At 47.0% G+C, this 18832-nt stretch overlaps 1 protein-coding gene across 2 annotated transcripts in view; it reads right to left on the reverse strand.

Annotated features, from left to right (window-relative positions):
* PARVB (parvin beta) overlaps positions 1-10183 on the reverse strand; it is a 50669-nt gene extending 40486 nt beyond the window's left edge. The window contains exon 1 of one of the 2 annotated variants that reach the window (XM_027660820.1): positions 9987-10183. In XM_027660820.1, coding sequence (XP_027516621.1) covers positions 9987-10101 — 115 coding nt within the window. In that variant the 5' untranslated portion in view covers positions 10102-10183. Of the gene's footprint in view, positions 1-6849; positions 6925-9986 lie in introns of those variants that run through there. The other variant, XM_027660823.1, reaches the window with a different exon arrangement.
* Between the last annotated feature and the right edge of the window lie 8649 nt (positions 10184-18832).

An 18832-nucleotide genomic window follows, 5' to 3' on the forward strand; every position in this document is an offset into this window, starting at 1 on the left:
TGAGATAAGGTGAGTCATGATTGCTTCTTCCCTTCCACATGCAAAAATAAAACCACATCAGTTTGTGTGGCAGACAGCATCAGATCTGCCACACAGGCATCTGCTTTGCTTCTGGCACAGCAGGGCCATTTGGAGCATGACAATTAAAATCCAGTTTCCCAATGCCAGGGCTCCATTACATGTGCTTATTTAATTAGCTAATTTAATTACCTACCCTTCCAGTTGCAGAGAATGATGAGGGGAGTAACAGGAAGAGCCAGTAGGTCAATACTGAGTCTGATGTCACAAGCAGAATTTGGGATTTTTTTCGATCACGGGTCAGTTTACGTGACACACGTGGGGTGCCCCTGTCTCAAAGGGGGAAAAGGATCCTTGCACAGGAATTAGCAAGGATCCCTGAAATAGAGAGGGATAAGAGGAAGGAAGGAGAGGTGGTGAGGTTGCCCTGTAGGTGAGGGAGTGTTTGGATGGAGCTTAATGATGGTGACAAAGTTCATGGGCAAGGTTCAGGGGGAAGGCCAACAAGGCAGATATCCTGGTGGGAGTCTGTTTTAGACCACCCAGCCAGGATGAAGAGGCAGATGAAATATTCCATAAGCCTCTAGGAGAAGTCTCACAACCACTGGCCTTTGTTCATGTGGGGCACTTCAACTCACCAGATGTCTGCTGGAAACACGACACAGAGGAAACAGTCCAGGAGGTTCCTGGGGTGTGTGGAAGAAAACTGGAGAGGGAGCCAACTAGGGAAGGTGCCAAGCTGGACTTGCTGCTTGTGACAACAGCAAGCTGGAAGCAGGGCAGGCACCTCAGGAGGACTGCAAGGATGCCATGAGGTTAAGCAGGGAGAAAATCAGAAGGGCCAGAGCCCAACTGGAATTTCACCTGGCTACTGCCACAAAGGTAAATAATAAATGTTTCTGTAAGTGCATCAGCAACAAAAGGAGGACTGAGGAAAATCTCCACCCTTTACTGGATGGGATGAAACACACAGTGAAAAAGACTGAGGAAAAGGCTGAAGTACTTAATGCCTTCTTTGCCTCAGTCTTTAGTAGAATATTAACATTATAGATTTGGTCTGCCAGGGGTCTTGACTCTCCACTTAGAATAATGGAATCTTTTAGGTCTGAAAAGACCTCTAAAATCATCGAGTCCTACCATTAACCCAGCACTGCCAAGTCCATCACTAAAGACTGAGGCAAAGAAGCCATTTCTTGCACCCTGCCTAATTTTCCAATGCAACCAATTCCCCGTAACAACACTGGGAGCCATGCACAGGGAAGAAGGCAAACAGTAATCCCGAGGTTCAGTTTTATAACCCTATTCCTGAGGGAGAATGTTAAGCAGCAAATACAAGCCTGGATGTCCTGGTACTTTCTCCTATTCTGTCATTTCTGAAGAAAATCCAGTCAGTTTTGCAAAGCCTCCAAATCCATCTGCTGGACTAGGAAAGCCAGAGAGCAAACAACACTATTCTATTTTAACATGACAGAAGTGTCTGCATCCGTTTAATAGCACAAATACATACATCTGCCAAACAGACCTAGTGGGACAACACTTTCTGAGGATTACACATTTTTCTATTTAGAGACAGTAAAAAAGATACCATGCCTCCATACAGACATCTCCTCAGCCAGTTCTCAGTCTCCTTCCTCACTGCAAATAAAATGTGCATGAAACCATCTCAGCTAATTAAAAATTAGCAAGAAGACCATATGGCAGCTATAATGGAAAATGCACTGTTTCTTTTTTTCAGTGGATTTCATTATGGTTCAAGCACGCAATTAAAGAAGTCCTAAAGAAGGAACTGGAATTCCAGGAGCCAGAACAACTTGCTGGTTTTATAACCAAAACGCAGCATACATGGAAAAGAGATTTTATAAGAGCTTTATCTGTTTGCCAGACAGGTCTTGGGGATTGTAAAGAAACCTCTTCTGACTTGGAGAGGCAAAACTCAATTCCCAGTCTGCTCACCACGAGCAAAGCCAAAAGCAGAATCCCATCCCATGGCCTCCCCTCTCAGCCTAAGGGCTGTGGAGAGGGGTCTGCAGAGAGTGCATGGAAACAAATCACGGGTACAGGGTTTATAATTAGAACTTCATTGTGACAGTGTATGAAGTGACAGTGATTGAAGGGCCCAAAGTGCACAGAGCCACTGCTCTCAGCCAGCACATGCTGCCAGGTGTGCTTGTTCTCCCCACATCTGGTTTTCAGAGCAAGACTTGAGCGGATTCAAATTACAAATCCACACGTGTCAGCCACAATACCTTCCCAGCTAAACCAGACATGCACAGCAGAAGCCACCAGCTTTGGGCTGCAGCTTTCTATTTGGCCAACAGAATAGTACAAATTAGGAAATCTGTACCTGGGCAGAACGTGCCTCACCCTGGAGAGATCACTTGGCCCATCAGCTGTGCAACACAGAGGCTCCTGTTCCCACCCCCTCCATGCTCTGCCCCCCACCAAAGACAAATGGGGGTCACTGTTGCTCACACAGAACTGCTGGTTTAGACCCCCCCTCTCCTGTGCTGGTGGGGATGGAATTCCCCACCACTAAGCAGCCTGTCCTGCAGATCCAGAGCCAGGAACTCCTCCTGAAGGCAGCCTGGAAGAACCCCTTGAAGAGCAGTGCTCTGCCACTGATCACAGTGCCCCTCCTTCCCTTCTTCCCTCCTCTCACCACACTTCCCTCAGCCCAGGGCAGAGGTGCCAACACAACCTGTGACAACCACCAGGGGCAGGTGCACCACAGCCACCACAGAATCACAGAATATCCTGAGCTGGAAGGGACCCACAAAGATCATCCAGTCCAACTCCTGGCCCTGCACAGGACCATCCCCAACAATCCCACCCTGTCCCTGACAGCGTTGTCCAAACCCTCCTGGAGCTCTGGCAGCCTTGGGGCTGTGCCCACTGCCCTGGGGAGCCTGGGCAGTGCCCAACCACCCTCTGGGGGAAGAACCTTTTCCTGAGATCCAACCTGGATGACCTTCAAGTGGTTGGCTCCTGCAACAAAAATACTCAGATCCTGTTAGCTCATAGAACCTGGAGGTGTGCTGAAGTCATGATTGCTCTAATGAGCACAGGTCAGCACAAGGAGAAGCCTTTGGGAAACAAGGTTTCCCTTCTTCCTTCCTTGCTGTCCTCCAGGTCTCCTGAAATGACTGAGAGGAGCTCGAGGGCTGAGAAGAGAATAAGACTCAGGGTTGAGAAGGCACACCCAGGGTGTCCTGCATTGCCAGCAGCAGCAAGGGGGACAAGAATCACAGAGAGGGGATGTTACAGGTGAGGCAGGAAACTCCTTCTCCTTATGACACGTGTCATTTGGCACCCGAATCCCACATGGGCAGCTCTGAAGTACCAGCCGTGCTGGCACTTCCACAGCTCCAAACTGGATCTGTGGCCATGACACTTGCATGCACAAGGTACAATTTCCTTCCCAGCTGAACAGCAAAGCTGGAACTGCTGAAACACCAACTCCTGCAACCAGCAGACTGCCTGGTGCTGGGTTTGCCTCAGACCATGTAGCCCTGGATCCCTCAGCAGCAAGTTGTTCTGACACGCTTTGGCAATGGAAGGAGCTTGCCAGCTAATCTACCAAATCTATGAACATCAAAGCTCAAAACTCCACCAGCTTCATCTGTTCTCAGATCAGCTGGCCTGTAACAGCTCTTGAAGTACATAAAAAGGCATTTAGCACTGTTATGCATAACTATAACCAATCTTCTACACCTCTGTATTGCCAGTGTGCAAACTAGCAGGATGCATTTATTTATATTAATGAAGTGATCTAAATATCCCAACTCTCACAAACACAAGCACGTTACTCAGTGTGATTAATGTATTAATGACAATGCACTGCAGAACACAGCCTGACCTCCCTTGCACAGATCCACCAGTGAGATCAAGAATCCCTCCTTCATGACTTTCCATGAGCTGTGACTTTGCAGCTCCCCCCACTCCTAGCACATCCATGTGCAGCTCTCCAGAGTCTCACAGGGCTCACCCACACACTCCCTGAAGCAGAACCAGCCAGCTGCCTGCTTCTAGAAGTCCCTCCCGAGGTATCATAATAAATAAACCCTCTAGAAGAAATTAAAACATGTATCACTGAACAACTGCTTTGAAATAAGGGTAGACTTTAAGGAGAAAAGGACTGGTAATCTGGTTTTGGAAAATTGGACTTGTTGATAACCACCTCGCTAAGGTTTTATGATGGAACATAACTGTTCTTACAGTGACTCTTATTTTAATGATTGCAACTCTGGAAATAAAACAACTTTTGAATGTTTGTTTTCCTTAAATGAAAGCAGGTCACTTTCTTCAATGCACTGCTGAAGAGCTGTGGAGCTATTTTATGGGTCTTGCTGCATCCTGTCTGAGAGGAAAACTTCCAGCTGTAGTTCAAAAGTCTCCTGTCTCACCAGGAGACTGTGCCTAAAGCTGTGCTGGCTGAACCAGCCCAGCCTAGCTGCAGCTACAGGAGGAAAATGTGGGCTCTATTATTCTGTTAAAAGGATCATTCCTGTGCATGTGAAGTTCCTTTCACTTGAGACCCTGACACAAACTACATTCCCAGGAACAGAGTCAGAACCCAAGCTGGCACTGCTCTAGCAAGACTGAAACCAGACCTGGTCAGAGGGACCTGAGCCCTTCAGTGGAAACAGCAATTAGGCTGTACAGTTCCAACTGGAAATTTAGGTCTGTTTAAGTTAGTGGTAGAAAGGATAACAAACTGAACTTGAAATATGAATCTGCATATGTTTGCACATGCTTTCTACAGATACATGCACATATCTAGGGCAGCATGCAGCTTCAATGTAATTACATGAAAATTCCTTTCTTAAAGGGCAAGTAATTCTGCTTAACCAGCACCCACCTCATCTTCTGGTTGGGTATTTCAGCAGCAGTAGCACATCACAAAGCACAAACACACCTCCTCAGTCCAGTATTCCCTCAGACTGCAGCAAATATACTTGTGTGAAGCAGGACCACAGAATTACACCCCACACACTTTGTATTTGTCTCTCCATCTGCCTAAGAATTCACTGCCACACACCATGAGTATGGAAAGTAAATTAAGAAGAAGGTGAGCACTGACACCAATATTTTTAAATACTTAAAAATACACTGAGTGTCAGGTCAGGAGACAGTGAGAAGCAACCAGCTGAAGCTTATTTCAGGTTGTACCTCAAGGGTCTGCGAGAGACAGATTTGTCATGAAGTCTCCTCCAGTTTAATCCTGCTGTTGATCTCATTCCCCCTGTTCTTCCCTCCAGAAAGCCCAAGTGACTCGGGCAGTAGCACAAGCAGCCCCACCTGAACCATCTGGAGGTGGGTTTTAGAGTGTGTGGAGCTGTGGGAAACAGGCAGATTATGCAGCACCTTTGCCTAAGAACGTGGTACCAGAGACAACCCAGGAAATACATGGATTCTTTCCCTGGCTTTGTCAATGGTTCCAGATGACCTTTAACAAATCATTTCCTGACCATCCCCCTTTTCTCCCTGCAAAATAAAGGCAGCACCTGCCACCTTTCTCTGGGAGAAAAACCTTGAGAAACACACCCCTATCAAGCCATTTACCGAGCTGGTTGTGCCCACAGGCAACTGCAGCAGTGAAGGTTGTGCAGCCACAACATCTCTGTTACACTGACCCACACACCCCAAGAACAGCTCTGTAACCTCCCCTGACAGGGGCAAAACTTTCCCATTATTCAGCTGCTGTTGCAATAGTCCTGCCCCCAGCAGCACTGTCATCTCTCTCTCCCTTGTTCCCCTCTTCTATTGATTTCCTCAGGCACAAGTAAATGGCTCTTCCCTGGAGCAGTTTCCTCACCCCTGTGCCCACCCTCAATCATGTCACTGGGACACAACACGAAGCAACCGAGTCTGTTGTATTCCACTGATTCCTCCATAGAGGCTATATATATATATATAAACACACACACATACATAAATACAATAATAGAAAGCTTATTTAGCCAAACACCTGCTGCCCAGATCTTTCACACAGGAAAGCAAAGCTTTTCAAGTAGGCTGGGAGCGAAGCAGCAAACCCTCTCCTTTATTTCAGCACAGCAGCATCACTCTGAGCGACAGGAAAGGGCAGATTTTTTCAGCTTCCTTTTGCAGATGAAGATGAAACACAGCACTGCCCTTCACAAGGTCTGAAAAGAAGCTAAGGGATCATGCAGCTTACAAACTGTATCCTGCTATGGGCCCTGCCAGCACCCCTATATTTTCCTACAGTATTTAAAGCAGATTTTGGAGAACAAGTGGCACACCTTGAAAGCCCAAAATCATACAGAATCACAGAATGGTTTGGGTTGGAAGGGAACTTAAGATCATCTTGTTCCAACACCCCTGCCATGGGCAGGGACACCTTCCACTAGCCCAGGTTGCTCCAAGCCCCGTCCACTCTGGCCTTGGACACTTCCAGGGATGGGGCAGCCACAGCTTCTCTGGGCAACCTGTGCCAGGGCCTCCCCACCCTCACAGGGAAGAATTTCTTCCTAAAACCTACTGTAAATCTCAGATACACCAAGACAGAGCCATGTCTCAGTAACATCAGGCAAACCTAGATTTTTGCAGATTTTCCCCACAGCCTAAAAGGGGGAGAAGGAGGAGAAGGAAAAACCAAGTGGTCGCAGAGCACTGGAAATGACACATCCCACTTTTCTAAGGATGTGTGTCATGACTGATTGCAAAGTTAAGAACACACATCTCCATGCAGTGCTCTCCCCTGGCCTTTCTCTGGCCAAATCTCTCCCATGTGGGCTCTCCAGTAGCACAGAAGGGTTGAGCTCATCTCCCCCTTTTCCTGCTGCAGGACTCCACTGTTTCTATACTCACTGGTGACCCGCTTTGACACAACCTGCAGCCATTAATGACCACCAAGACTTTTCTCTCAGGGGCATTTTTAGCCAAACTATGGGTTAAAAGTATTCCTGGGAAGGAAGAGGAAGGGAGGAGCCAAACAGACAGTGAGATCACTCACTCCCACTTCCATAGGAAACCAGGGTAAAAACAGCCTCCCCAGGAGCAATGGGGGCTGCTCTTTCTGTTGAGTCAGGGCTGCCTAAAAAGTCTGTTCAGCCATAAAAATTCAGAAACACAAGATTAAGGTGTGATAGTGTAAAGCAGAGGTTTGAGGTAGAAATTCAAAGTCTTCCTCAAACAATTAAGCAATGTATTTGACTTAAAACACTGATGAATTTGACCAGACCCTACCCCAGCTACTGACACCCACACAGCCTGATGCCATATCATCCTGCTAAAGCAAGAGCTGTTTACACACTGAAATACATATTTCAAAGACTGCCACAGTGTCTATCACCAGTACTTCTGAACTTTATTTACTCTCCCATCATAAAGCAAGGGTAGTTCACACTGGCTGCCTTGATAAGCCTAATGAACCCTCCTTTCCCAAAACAGCCTCTCTAAAAATACATGGCAGCATGTTAGCCAAAAAAAAACCAAAAAACAAAAACCCACACTTAAATTTAGTTGCTCATGGGTTGGTAGTCCCGTATCATGGATATTTATTGCACGGCTCCTACCTGTGATTGAAGAAATGGAAACCACATCAAGTGGCAAAGGAAAATTTCAGGGCCTGAGAGCTGCACGGCTCACAAGTTGTGCACAAAAAGGAAAATATAAGTGGGTTTTAGCTCTTGCACAGACCAGGTTAAAGGTCTTTGTGTGAATACAGCTGGGATGGTGAGAGTGCAACGGGGAAAGCAAACAGAGCGTACAAAGAGCCCTCGGGCGGGTTTGCTTTCACAGGCAGAGGAGGCGAGAATCATTTTGGGCTGTGGCAAACGAGCAGGCAGCATTCCCATTTGCCGCTGTGGAGACGGCAGGATTTACTCTGGGAAGATCGCTCTGACCTCTGCTGGTTCCCTCGGGGAAAACCAGCAGAAACCTGGAGGGAGGCAGGGAATTCCCAAGGGCAGGGCAGTTCCCAAGCAGGCTGGACACACCGACCACAGGGCTCCTGTATGGTCTGTCATCTCACTCCAGGAACGGCACTCGGATGAGCTTAAACATAACATAAAAAGGTTCATTTTCTAGCCCTGAAATTTGCTCCTGTGGCTGCCCAGGTCCTACCACAAGCCACGGTCCTCTTCTGGACCCAGCAGCTCATCACTGCTTATCCTTTGGTCCCCTCCAGTTCCACAGCCATTCCCTGGACACCTTCAGTCTGAGAGCTGCCCCACAAAGGGTAAAAAGCCGTTCTCCCTCACAATGAAGGGGCTCAGCCACCTGCAACACCACAGGATGTCACACCCAACCAAGCAGTGGCTCCTCAGGCTTGCAGAGAGTCTCTCCTCCCTTCACGTTTTCATACTGGAAGGAAAACTCAAACTAAAAGCTGCCTCACATGTTTCAGTTTCCTGCCCACTGCCCTGACACGAGTGTGACTGTCACGCTTTTCATCACCACAGAGGTGGTTCCCCACTAAGCAACCAAAACGAGCCCTTCCACTGCCAAGAGGAGCCGTGGCCACACCAGTAGGTAAAATAACAGGCAAACTTCAGCAAAAAGTCTGGTTGGCCCCACTGAAAGCAGTCACCTGAAAAACATCACCTAGTGATGCTGAAATGTCTCATTTAAGGGACACTGCCAACCTGCTTCAGCTCAGAAGCCACCTCTGAATGAAATCCTCTCTTTCAGATCATGTGCTCGGCATCCCAGCTGGAGATGAGTTTTTTCCACCATCTTCCTTCAGAAGCAAATGAGATCATCTCAGGAAGGCACAACTGCTTCTGCTGCCCCTCAGCAGAGCCACGTCAGAGAAACTCCATTAAAAATAGACAATGAAGGAAATACCAGTGAGCCACACCAAAACAGCCAGCAGAAGGAAAGGGAAGCAACTCACAGGTCTCAAGGCCTAATATTTTATTATTAAATATTAAAAAGCTGCCTCATAAACGCTGCTGGCAGTTCATGGACTCAGTCTGGGCAAAACATGTGCTCAGCAGCCAGCTGGAAAGAGGCTGAAACTTGAATTACATCCCTACACTACACCCATCAAACACGAGAACAAAACCAAGCCAGCAAGTCAAAAATGCATTAAGCCATGAGGCAAGGACACCCAAATTTCCAGCTGGGACACCCAGATTTCCAGCTAGCAGATGGCAGGAGCCTGGGGATAACACAGAGGAAGAGTTTCTCAGCAGAAGCCAGCATGTGGCCAGTCGGGGAAGCTGAGGAGCACAGTGTACACCCTCCTCCTCCTCGGAGAAAGGTACACTCTGTGTATTCGGGGCCGGACCATCGTCATCCAGCCTGGCGGTCAGACGACCCCTGTCTACACCAGCAGCGACAAAGTCGTGTAGCTCGAGGCACGCGGTGCTATCCCTGCCCAGCCCTGGGAGAGCGGGTGGCGCTGGGGACACCTCGCTGTGCCCTCGCCAGGCTGTGCCAGGGCACAGCTGAGGTGGGCGCTCAGTGGGAGCCGAGCTGAGCTCCCCGACGTGGGTGCTGCCCGTGGGTCTGGGGGAGCATCTCCCTGCCAATGCACGGTGTAAGCGAGGAATTCCCACGAGGAATCCCGGCTCTCGAGAGCGGGGCGGCTCGGCTGGATGTGCCTGGCTATGAAAATCAACTCCGGGCAAAGAACCGGCACAAAGCCCACGGATGAAGCGGACCTGCCACGACGCACAGGTGGGACTACATCGTTCCTTCAACTCTCGGTCCAGGGAAAAAAAAGGACGCCGGCGGTCCCCCCGATCAGCGGGAGTTTATCCCGCAGCGGGTGCTGGGGTTCCCTTTCCCAGCGGGATGTGCGAGGGGGGCCGAGCCCGATGAATGGCCGCTCCACACCGGGCACTTCCAGGCGCCGGGATCGCCCGGGCATCCCGGTCCCCACCGCCGGGACCCCCCGACCAGGCCCCGGTCCCGGTGGGGCTGCGGTGCCCCGAACAAAGCGGGGCTCCGGGACGGGAGAGGGAAGCGCGTCCCTCCCTCCCCTCTGCCGAGCTCACCCTCCTTGGCTTTCTTCTTCCTGGCCAGGGTCCCGCCGAGCTTGCCCAGGAACGACTCCTCTTTCTTCATCCTGTGCGGCCGCAGCGTCGGGGATCGCAGGGGCTGTGCGGACATGGGGCCGTGCCTGGGGCTCTCCGGGGAGCCCTCCCTGCCCTGCCCGACCCGCCGGGGGCTGCCGGGCCCCAGCACAGCCCGGAGCGGGGGATCGCCGAGCGGCAGAGGCGGGGGAGAGCGAGCCGGAGCTGGGGGCGGACCGGGAGCGCTGCCGGCGGCCACAGCGCCCTGCCACGGCCGGGAAGTGCGAGGGAGGCACTTCCAGACAAGGGACACCCCGCCGGGGGCCGGGGGCGGGGAGATGCCCGAGCACACCCCACACCCCCCGAGAGCCGGCACCCGGCTGGAGCATCACCTGGAGCGTCGCCTGGAGCACCTCCTGGAGCATCTCCTGGAGCATCTCCTGGAGCATCGCCCTCCTGCGGGGCACCGCCACGACCGCAGCGACCGCGCCGAGAGAAAGTGGGTAGAAAAAAAAAAAAAACAACCAACATCGCAGCAAAGCCTCAGGTCTCGTCACAGCCAGTTCTCAGCCTTTGAAAGTAAGATCAAACACCCAGGGACATCCTTTCTTAAGGAAGCTTTTACACACCGTCCACGTTTTGCAACAGTTGGACGCAGGTGAGGGCAGGCGCCCAGCGTGTGCCATGTGCCAGGGCACACTGTGGCAGGTCCTTGCTGGCTACATTCAGATTTGCCTCCTAATTTTGCAGCCATGTGCTCCTTCTGCGGGACTAGCCTGCCTCCTCCTCCTGGCATGTTGCCAGGCAGGTTTGGCATCTCCTTGGCGGAAAGGTCAAGGAGAAGGGGGGCCATGGGCTCCGTGTTTGCCAAGCTCACAGGTACTGAGGTCACAGGGGGATTGTCACCTCCTCCCATGCTGCCACCAGCATGGTGTGTGCACAGAAACAGCCAAAACCAGAAACTTGGGCTTCACCCCACAGCGAGAATTTATTACTTATCATTTTACAGCACCTGGGAACAAGATAAGGGTTTTGTGGAATACACATTAAAAACAGCTCTTGAAGAGTTTATACCGTTAGGCTCTGATCCCGTGAAACCTTAAGTTTAAGCCCCTGAAGTGGTCCCAGAGATTTTAATGAGGCTGCTGGGTCCCTAAAGCCAGGCACAACCTTTGGCCGTGCTCCCACAAGCAGCTCCCCTGTCAGCAGCCCTCATCCCAACAAAGAGCCACATTCAAAGCAGCACAGCTTGGCTCGGGATCTGCACACCCAGCCTGGCTCAGGATCTGCACAGGACACGTTTTCACGCCTGACCTGACACAGAAGTAGCACTACAGGACACATCCCGAGCAGAAGATGGCAGAGACACTGTTCTGAGAGTGGAATTTCACAAGACTTAACCTGAGCTCATCCCCTCTCTCACCAAGGCCCACCCTTGTCTCTCACCTCCAGCTGCTCGTTGCTTTTCTACGGGCACTTTGGCAGCAAATAAAAAAACCCAACCCAACAAACCCAACCCAAAATCAGCCAGCACAAGCTTTCCAGTGTGACTGGGCACAAAGTCACCCCAGGGCACGTGCCAGCAGGAGGGAAGTGGAGGGCACACATGACTAGGGCTGGAAAGACCCTTCTAAATGGCTTCTGGTAACCTCTTTTCCCTGTTGAAAGCAATATTTTAACACAACAGCTAAAGAAAGATTCAAGAAAACACTGCTTGCTCACCTGTTTTTCAACTTGGTTTTCCTTCTGCATTTGAACCATAGGTTTGGTTGCAGAGTCTATTTGTGTCATGTTTTGCAAATCAACAGGAGAATGGCAAATAAACTGAGGGGTAATGACAGGTTTGGAGTAGGACCCGCAGCTACTTTAAATATTTGCCTTTAGATCTGAAGTTTATAAACATTCCTCTGGAGAAAGTAACCAAGAACCAGGAGGTGCTTTCTACATCTCAGAAGTCCTGCACTGCAAGGAGCTTGGACCAGGGTTTCCTCATCAGATTAGTGAGCAGAATTTCCACATCCATAATTTCCTCCAGCCCCATTACATTATGTGTTACCACATCATTTAAGTATCTCACAAAAGAATATATACTGTGGATTTTAACATAACCTGCTGCTCATTTCCCAGCTTCCAGAGGGTCCAGCCCCCAGACCAGATTGGACTGGAATAAAAATAACCACTTTGTCAAGTTTAAGAGCTGCACAAGCAGAAGGTGGTGCCAGAAATCTTCAAGGGCTCGTGTGATAAATTGTTGCCCAGATAGATTTGCAGTATTTGCAGTCTAATATTTTTTTTAAGTATGATTTCTCGCTTTAGGCACTCATCAATGAAGTATCCTAAAACTCACACAAAAACTATTTTCTCATTCCTTACCAAAGTTTATTTTCCCTGCTTTCAGAAATCAATTTCAATAAGTGGAAATCCTGCTTCAGACATTGGTTATAATCTCAACTTCTCTTCCTGTTTCCCTGGCAAGTCCCAAACCTGCCAGTGGCTTTTGATTCTGAGCTGGTTTTACTGCAGGATACAAGGAAGCATCCTGTGATCAGCACTGGAGGAGGGATTTTATAAGGGTCTGTCTGCACTCAGAGTTTAATGCTGAGCTGCTGCAGTGGCAGTGACCACAGTCTTATCCCACAGTTCTCACTGTACCAGGCACTGGGATCTCCTCCTCGGGTGCTCATCTCTTCCCAAACCAGCTCTAATTTTCTTTAAAGGTCACTGCTACATGTCTTGCCTTGCTCCAGAAATGTTTGCCTTAACTCACAGATAACACTGCCTTTAAAAAGCTGTGAACTCTTTGCTATGCTGATTTTGGAATGCATGGAAAACCTAAAATTTACAACAGAGCAGTTTGTTCTTCGGCAGAACTACTGCCCCAGCTTTAGCCAAAACACCTCCTCCCTGCAAATACTTATCTTTATACCTCCCAGCAGGATAACCCTGTCCAGTGTTTGCCCATAAAGGCCATGATGATGACAATTTTTTATTGATAGTGCTTCTCTGGAAGAAAAAATAAATTGCATTTCCTGAAACAGCAGCCTGTTGCCCATAGCAAAGGCTTTCAGGCTCCAAGTGAGAACTTACCAAGGCTGGGATCAATGCAAGTTACAAAACCACCTCTCAAATGATTCTGAGGTTTCAGGCCATACCTAATGGATGTTTTATGTTGATTTCCTGTGCAGGGGGGAGTTCTTCCCTGTGCTCTTGCTGGTGGAAAAAAGTGGATTTTGGAGGAATGCTCTCCAAATCTTCATAGAGTGGAACTTAACACCTATGAGACCTGTGTGTACAATACAAACACCAGTGGAAAAATCAACTCCCACGCAGCAAACTCCCATCCCAGACACAGCCCAGGCACATCCAGAGGGAACAACAGTCCCTGCACTTCCATCCATGCCACAAGTTAACATTGCAGTCAATACATGAGGGAAATAGGGGGGCAGAAAAAGGGGAGATTAAAAATAAAGAGCAGCCTTAATTAAGCTGAAGAAGTACATAGAAAGACAGTAATTGGTTAAATTGCCCATTTCATTTCAGGTTATTATACATCTCTGCAAAATTAAATCATCAGCAAGGACGTCAACTGCATTCTGCTGGCACGAGACACATCAGACACTTTGCACTGAAAGTAAAGATTGTACCTGTATGAAAAATAACCTGGATTCACATGAAAAACACACATAAATGCTGATCTGCAACACAACTAGCAGAGTGGATATTTTCATTTCGTAAAATGAAGCCTTAGATATATTTGGCTTCAAGGCACTGTGGAAAAAGCATTTTATCCAACCTCTGGGGGGGGAGGGGGAACAATAAAAATCAATCAGATCTCATACCTGATTTTTTAATGAGGTTGCAATCAGAAAATGTGTGAGTACAAACTCAGAGCAAGAAAGCAAACAAACTGGTGAACAATTTATGCACACACAACCCAAACAGCACATAAAACTTCACTGACTCCAGTACAGCACTCAGGACGTACCCACTTATAACCAGGAATCTTTTAATAATTGAAATAAACCCACGCAGATAGGACATCAAAGTCAGAGGTGAATGGATCTATCTGTTTATAAAGAAATGCTTTGATTTGTAGCTAAGAGGCGAAAGTATGTCAGCCCACTGCAAAGAAAAAGGAGGCCGGGTTGTCCCGGACAAGGAGAGAGAGCCCCTGGCAACAGAACATCAAATTACACTTCAAAACCACCAAAACAAAACCAGGAGCCTTTCTGAGGGTGGTTCAAACAAACAGGGCTCTTCTAAGTAGGAAATGAAGAGCTTTTATCACTGCTGTGATGAAGTGTGTGTCAGTGCTTAGTGATCTCACTGGCTCGTGGCCACGAGCAGTGACACAGCTGCTGCTGCCCCAGGTCAGTGGCCTCCAGTTCAGAAGAAGCCCAGCAACATTATTTGTTTAAACCCTCCATCCTGAATGAGATACCAGCCCTCTTACACCCAGAAAATTCCCTCTGGTACCCTCCCTCTCATCAGGGATGAGATTCCTCTATATTCCTACAGGAATATATTCAATATTCCTATGTGGAGTGTGTACTCACTAAGAAAACTGCCAGAGCACAAACCTGTCATTTAAGAGAATTACTTGCTAAGACTAAACTTAGTTCAAAATCTGTTTTTATTTTCAGTGCTGAACTGTTGCTTTAATATTTAGCTGAACATTCCAAAGTCTGAATTCACATTTGCTCATTTTAACATTGCTCACCCCTCTTTTCCACAGAGGTTTCTGTTCCCTCTGCTTTAACCTTACAGCACTTTATACTGCTTTCAACATTTTGGACTACCTGAGATTACTGCAATCAGACGCATCACAAAATAATGATGACAGAGAATATATGGTCTCTCTCTGAAAATTCTTCAGGTATTGAAGCAAAGCAAAACCACCCTCTCTTTAAACTAGGAAATCACTGCAGTCTTATTATAACAACACCTGTACTGATTTTCTAAGATGATAGATACCTTATTGACACAAAAGTTAATTTTTCTTCCTGGTCTGCCAGATAAATGAAATATGTTAGGGGATGTGTGTGCTGGTGTTTGGTTTTTTTGTTGTTTGGTGTTTTTTTTAAATAACATTATTTATTCAATACTGAGGTAGAAAGGCACCACTTAACTGATGCTACTGATTTTCTTCAGAGCAACTTCTGCTTTGTATTCTGTTTAACTGGAAAGCTTTTACAGAGACCATTTATTCCCTGCAGACATTGGCTCTACCAGCTGCACGCTGGGCTGCATTTTTTTTTGCTTCACAAGAGAAGAAAGCTGAATGCTCTCACTTGCACAGAACATACCCAGCATAAAGTCTCGTCCCAATTAAGTTAAAATCATCCAAGAGCACTTACCTACAGTTGCTAACAGGCATTTAGCACTGCTGTCATAAAACATACACCCAATTACACTATTTCAACAACCTTTCCACGGTGAAGATGATGTGCAAAAACCCTCCTGGAAAGGATTCCTGCTGCTGTGGCTGCCAGGCTCCAGCCCTTCTGAAAACAAGCATGGCAGGACAAACCTACACTCAAACTCTGTAATTTTAGCATCATTTTCTTATGCTATCCCATACAAGGTTCAGAATAGTCTTCCACACATCTGACCAGCTCCTTAATATTCCCACAAAGGGGCAAGGGTGTTTTATTCCCCTGTAACATCCCAGTAAAAACTCCTGCTTTTTCATGTAACTGCTCACTCAGCCCAGAGCAGGGAGAGCCAACCTGACCCCCACCCACTTTCCTGTGGGTTTCCCTGTGTGTTTGATCACAGGTGGGACAGAAAGACTTGGAATGCTTCCCTCCAAGGGCACATGGATAGCAGTTCCTACACAGATGCCTGATAAATTTTTGTAGTAAGTATTAAACATTAGTTGCTACATCTCTGCAGAGATTTCTATTGGCAGTAAAGATTTTTTTGTATCAAAAAAGGCACAGAGAGCAAAGATACTCAAGTTGGAGCACATTTCCATATTGCTGAGGTCAGCATCGTATTTTATCTGTAAAGCCTGTATTTGTAAATCAGCTGTGCTCTCAGTATGGCAGCAAACCTGCCCCTTATGTTCTAACAACCTCCCAGTTCCCTCCTCCACCTTCCCCTAAGCTCCTGAGAAACCTACTCATTAACAGCACCTAATAACAGCACATCTCCCACAGATAAACAGTATTTTCAGGTTTTTAATGTAAGTGGAACAGCTCCAAGAAATCACCCACTGCCTTAGGATGGTGGTGCAAACATCAGCCCTTCTCCTCACTGCTGTCACCTCCTCACTTGGCTCGGAGGTGCCCCTGATACAGCAGTGACACCATCCAACCCTTGTCCCAAAAAACACAGTCCTCTCCTTCCCAGGCCTCCTTCAGCCCCCAGAAAAGGCTTTGGGAAGTAAAGTAACATCAGAGCTGAAGAAACTGTGATTCTGACAGTATCTGCAGCCTCAGCATTATTCACACAAAACGAGGAGTCCACACGGGCAGTCGTTTTTGGATGTGCCATTTGGAGGGATTGCTCACCCCCTCACTGTCCCCAGCAGTGGCCATGGCTATAAAAGCAAGAGCAACCTGAGGTAAAGTCACATCCAAAACTACCCATTTAAGCAAACAGCATGTTTTTGAATCCCAGGCCTTACTCCTTTTATCACCCATAACTTTATTTACACCAATAACTCTGGCCAGAAACTCAATGCCAAGAACATGGATTCAGGTCTGTCCAGAGCTGTTCTCCCACTGAGCTCAGCACTACAGCAGCTTCTGGAATTCTGATTTCTGTCTTATCCACCCTAATTATTTGAGCCTATGCAACAGATTTTAAATAGGAGTATATTAATCACGTCAATATTCTACAGAAGCAACCACATAACCCAGATGTTCCTCCTAGAGGAATACAGGAATACTTTCTCTACTGTGATATATCTGTCATACATCCTGAGAAAATGTTACCTTTCAACGTGGTGCAAAACCAGCAGGGAAAGAGCGACAGGAAGAGGCTCATGGAACATGATTTTGCTCCCTTTATCTTGGTGGACAATGTTATGGTGAGTGGCACAGCCAGGTCTGTCAGCAGATGTGCTCAAAAGGCCTCTGCAGCAATTTCTTCCGTTTCTCCCTAATTTCTCACAGAGGCCACAGTTCCCTCAAACTGAATTATGGACTGGCTGCTGCCTGATGTGCACACTGGGCTGGAGGCTCTTTCTCTAGCTCTCTGCTCAGCTCAGAAACTACTGAGCCCTCTCAAACAGCCAACTGATATTTGGGGCTCTCGTGTCACATTAAAGGATTACACTTGTGCAGCCTTTAGTAAAAAATGTGCACAAAACAGAGTTCTTAAGGCAACAGAGTACACATTAACTTAAAACTCCTAGGATAACACCCTAACAGTATTTTGGTATCTAAACATTCCCATCAAAAATGTTTTTTCTATGTCAAAATGTCGATAGTGCTGGAGAAAAACTAATAACATTTGTTGACATTCTTAACATAGTTTCATATTTTATCTCATAATAACAAAAAAAAATCATCAGAAACGCTTAATTAAATATGTCCTTGCTACAGTAACTCTTGGATAAACACACTGGAAAAGCTTTTTAGATTGAATTTTGCTATTTGAAAAAGGGCTGACTTCTGTCATTCACACAATTTGGAACATCTGTGAGCCTGCTGCTGCTACTTCATAAAGAAGAGAACGATGTTTGGTCAAGCAGAGCCTTCATATTTTAGAGAATTATCAACAAAACCAGATTTAGTCACTGTATTACCACAACAGCAGTACATACCAATGCTAAAGCAATGTATAAAACTGTGGTCGCTCTAAAAACAGTGGAGTCTGACTGGATTGGGAACAAGATTTGATTGCAGTCCTGACAGCATTCAGCCAAGTAGTGTAGCAGTATTTCCAAACCTGTCTTTGGTCAAGCAGAAAAAAATCAGGAGTACAACAGCTCCTGTATTTCTGTTCCATTCTCCCAGAATCTTCTTTGTGTTTGGATTTTAAATTTGCCAGAACTTAGTAACAAAAGAAATATAAATTTGGATGCAGGGAAAATGGACTCCAAGATCAGATTCTCTTAGGATGACCACGCAGGATTGATGCATATAAAAAATCAGTATCCAAGTATCTTCAAAGATAAGTACTTAGGATTGAACTAGTGAATTAGTCCAGCCTTAGAAACTGGAACACACACCAAGTGATAAAGCAGGAGGTGACTCTGAAGTGAAATTTGCACCTCAACAAGTCAGTAGAGACAAACCTCTCACACACAGGCAAACAAGGCAGCACCACATCATCACGTCTAGAGCCCCTTTCTGCAGCTGAGAGCATTAAAGCACTCAAAACCCCCTCAGAGCTGAGAACCCTGACCCTTTCCAAGTTCTGATTTTACTGTTTGTTGTGCTAGACAGATGACTTGAATTTTTACAGCATGCAGTTCAGATGGTAGGAGGCATTTAAATAGAGGCGATTGACAATAGTGAAATATATTCAAACCAGAACATTTTGGTTCACTTAGAACCACAAAAATGGTATCATTTTTGACACATAACAGATTTTTTCAGGGTCATTTGCTCACAGAAATTGATGATGGAGAAAAACCCCTTAATTTCCATTCCAACCATACTCCCACTTGTGAGAATTGTGGTTGGAAGAGGGAAGGCCATGCAGGCCAATGACAACTATAATTACATGAACAGTATCCAAGAGCCAATATCTGACATAACTTTCAAATTTTTAAGTAAAAACTAATAACTAAAAGCTAGATAAAATATGGAACACAAAAGCTGTAAGAAAAAATAGCTACACTCCTACAAACACTCTCCCAGCTTTGATAAGAA

The sequence above is a fragment of the Corapipo altera genome, unplaced genomic scaffold, assembly GCF_003945725.1.
Source record: "Corapipo altera isolate COAL_440 unplaced genomic scaffold, ASM394572v1 239, whole genome shotgun sequence".
NCBI classification, from domain to species: Eukaryota; Metazoa; Chordata; class Aves; order Passeriformes; family Pipridae; genus Corapipo; species Corapipo altera.